The sequence below is a fragment of the Ostrinia furnacalis genome, unplaced genomic scaffold (assembly GCF_004193835.3).
Source record: "Ostrinia furnacalis isolate ACB-3 unplaced genomic scaffold, ASM419383v2 OfSCF7539, whole genome shotgun sequence".
Classification (NCBI taxonomy): Eukaryota; Metazoa; Arthropoda; class Insecta; order Lepidoptera; family Crambidae; genus Ostrinia; species Ostrinia furnacalis.
The window spans coordinates 56-2,144 of record NW_021137778.1 but is presented as its reverse complement, the minus strand read 5'-3'; the positions used below and the strand labels follow the sequence as shown (position 1 = coordinate 2,144).

General features: G+C 42.2%; 1 protein-coding gene across 1 annotated transcript; it reads right to left on the bottom strand.

The window, feature by feature from the left end:
* Positions 1 to 443: 443 nt before the first annotated feature.
* On the bottom strand, positions 444 to 1,737 carry LOC114365049 (cytosol aminopeptidase-like; the record flags this gene model as incomplete). Its single annotated transcript, XM_028321500.1, has 2 exons — positions 444 to 593; positions 1,632 to 1,737. Coding segments are annotated over 2 exons (256 nt in total), but the record flags the coding sequence as incomplete, so codon positions are not given.
* Positions 1,738 to 2,089: the final 352 nt, after the last annotated feature.

The window sequence follows — 2,089 nt, the reverse complement described above, 5'->3', positions numbered from 1 at the left end:
CAACCGTAGTATGAATAATGCAATTTGAAATTGAATAATAATTCCTCCCTTCATACTTCAACAGGCTTAGGACTGTCAACTTAAAAGTTGGCGTATTTAAAATAAATCAATTTCATAAAAATATTATTTTTTCTATTTACATGAATATGGTTTGACTACGTTTGTGTGCGTTTGCTTCGTCGCGCTCAAATTTGTTTGGTCAGACAGAGACGGAGTGAATCTCTACGTTCGCACATAAGCTTAGCGAGAAATACTAGGTGCGCGTAATACGCGACTACGGATTACGCAATAATAACTTCTATTGCTTCGATGATAGGGTCGGAAATTGTGTAATTTATAAAATACTAGGTGGATCAAGTATTTAAAAAATTTGAATTGCCTAGTACTGTAAAATACCTAGTGTGTGGATCTGTTCTAGTAAATACGTCTCATCTCTAACATACTGGTGATCTGCCGCTGGTAGTAGGACCACAGCGGGAAGAGCCAGGGCCGGTCGCCGGTGAGCGCGCCGGCGCGCCGCAGGCAGGCCCAGGCGCGCGCGCTGTTGCTGAAGCAGCCGAACGCGCCGCCGCCCGTCGCCAGCAGCACGCCGTCTGGACAAGCACAAACATACATTTTAAAGGTCTATTCCACTTTGACCACCTGGCTTTGATGACCCAGGCGATCAAAGTCCACTTCCAGCGACAATTTAGTGTCCTTTAATCACCCCCGGATTTGCCAAGGGTGATCAAAGTGGAATTTAACTAGAAATTATTATTTTAGTGTCCTTTGATCACCTACATACAAATCACACCTCTGAAAATAGACACGTCATGTCCAATTGTTGTAAGTACAAATACTTTCTTAATATAGACAATTTTTTTACAGTTTTAAAGACTAAGGGCTATATTTCACCGAGACACCATGGCGGCGCAACCAGTCGCCGCTACCAACAAAATGTACAACAAATACAGCTTTGCGCAACCAAACGGACACCAGGTGAGTAACTCTCTATAGAGCTGTATACATTTTGTTGGTAGCGGCGACTGGTTGCACCGCCATGGTGTGCTGGTGAAATTATACATATAGCCCTAAAGCTGGGTTGCACCATCTTACTTTAACAAACGTCAAAAACACTGCTTTAGTGACCCACTCTACCTAATCAGATTTATGGCCCATTCTTGATTGCCAGATATCTCTCACTGAATTTATTCCCGTTGTCCCCACCAGACTTGTCCCCAACAAGCCAAACGACTGGTGAGAATTTAATATTTTTCTGTTTATTCCCATTGTCCCCACCGGAGGAACGGGGACAACGAAACTAATAAATTTAATTAAAATCCCACCCGAATCTCAGAACGAGCCTGATGGAGACAACGGGAATAAATTTGACTTATAATTTCGTCGTCGCCTACTAGCGGTTCACTAGCAATGGACTCTTGTCTAGATATTTGGAATATTACAAATCTTAAACTATTATGTTGCATTTTTACTATAAAATTATCACTTCACGGGATTTATTGCAATAATATCTATTTTAACGGTAAATAAACGTCGGGAGGGTAAATATTTTATTTACCGTTAAAATAGATATTGTTGCAATAAATCCCGTGAAGTGATTAATTTATTACAAATCTGTATATCAAACTGACGTGTGAGCGTGGCGACGTCGACGACGAGCGCGGGCCGGTGCAGCGCCTGCCCGTACACCAGCGCGTCCGCCAGCATCAGCCGGCCCTCCATGTCCGTGTCCTCGATCTAAACAAAACCACAGAATAAGTAATAGTACAGGTACAGAAGGATTACTCCGCAAAACGATTTAAAAAATGCGAGTCTTGTTACGACGCGATACAGTGGAATTCAGCTCGCACAGCACTACGTACCTACAATTTTATTCACCTACAAGTTTTGTCTCTTTCTATCGCGTGCCTCTGAACTCTTCTTACGCTGTTAGGGTTGCTGTATAGTGAAAAAATAATTAATCTACTTATTTGTAATGAGGTACGTATGTAGGTAAGTGTGCATTCATTATGGAAAACCTTGGGAGAGGCCTTTTTCCAGCAGTGGACGTCATTTGGCTGAAACGAACGAACGAATTCTGAGCAGTAGT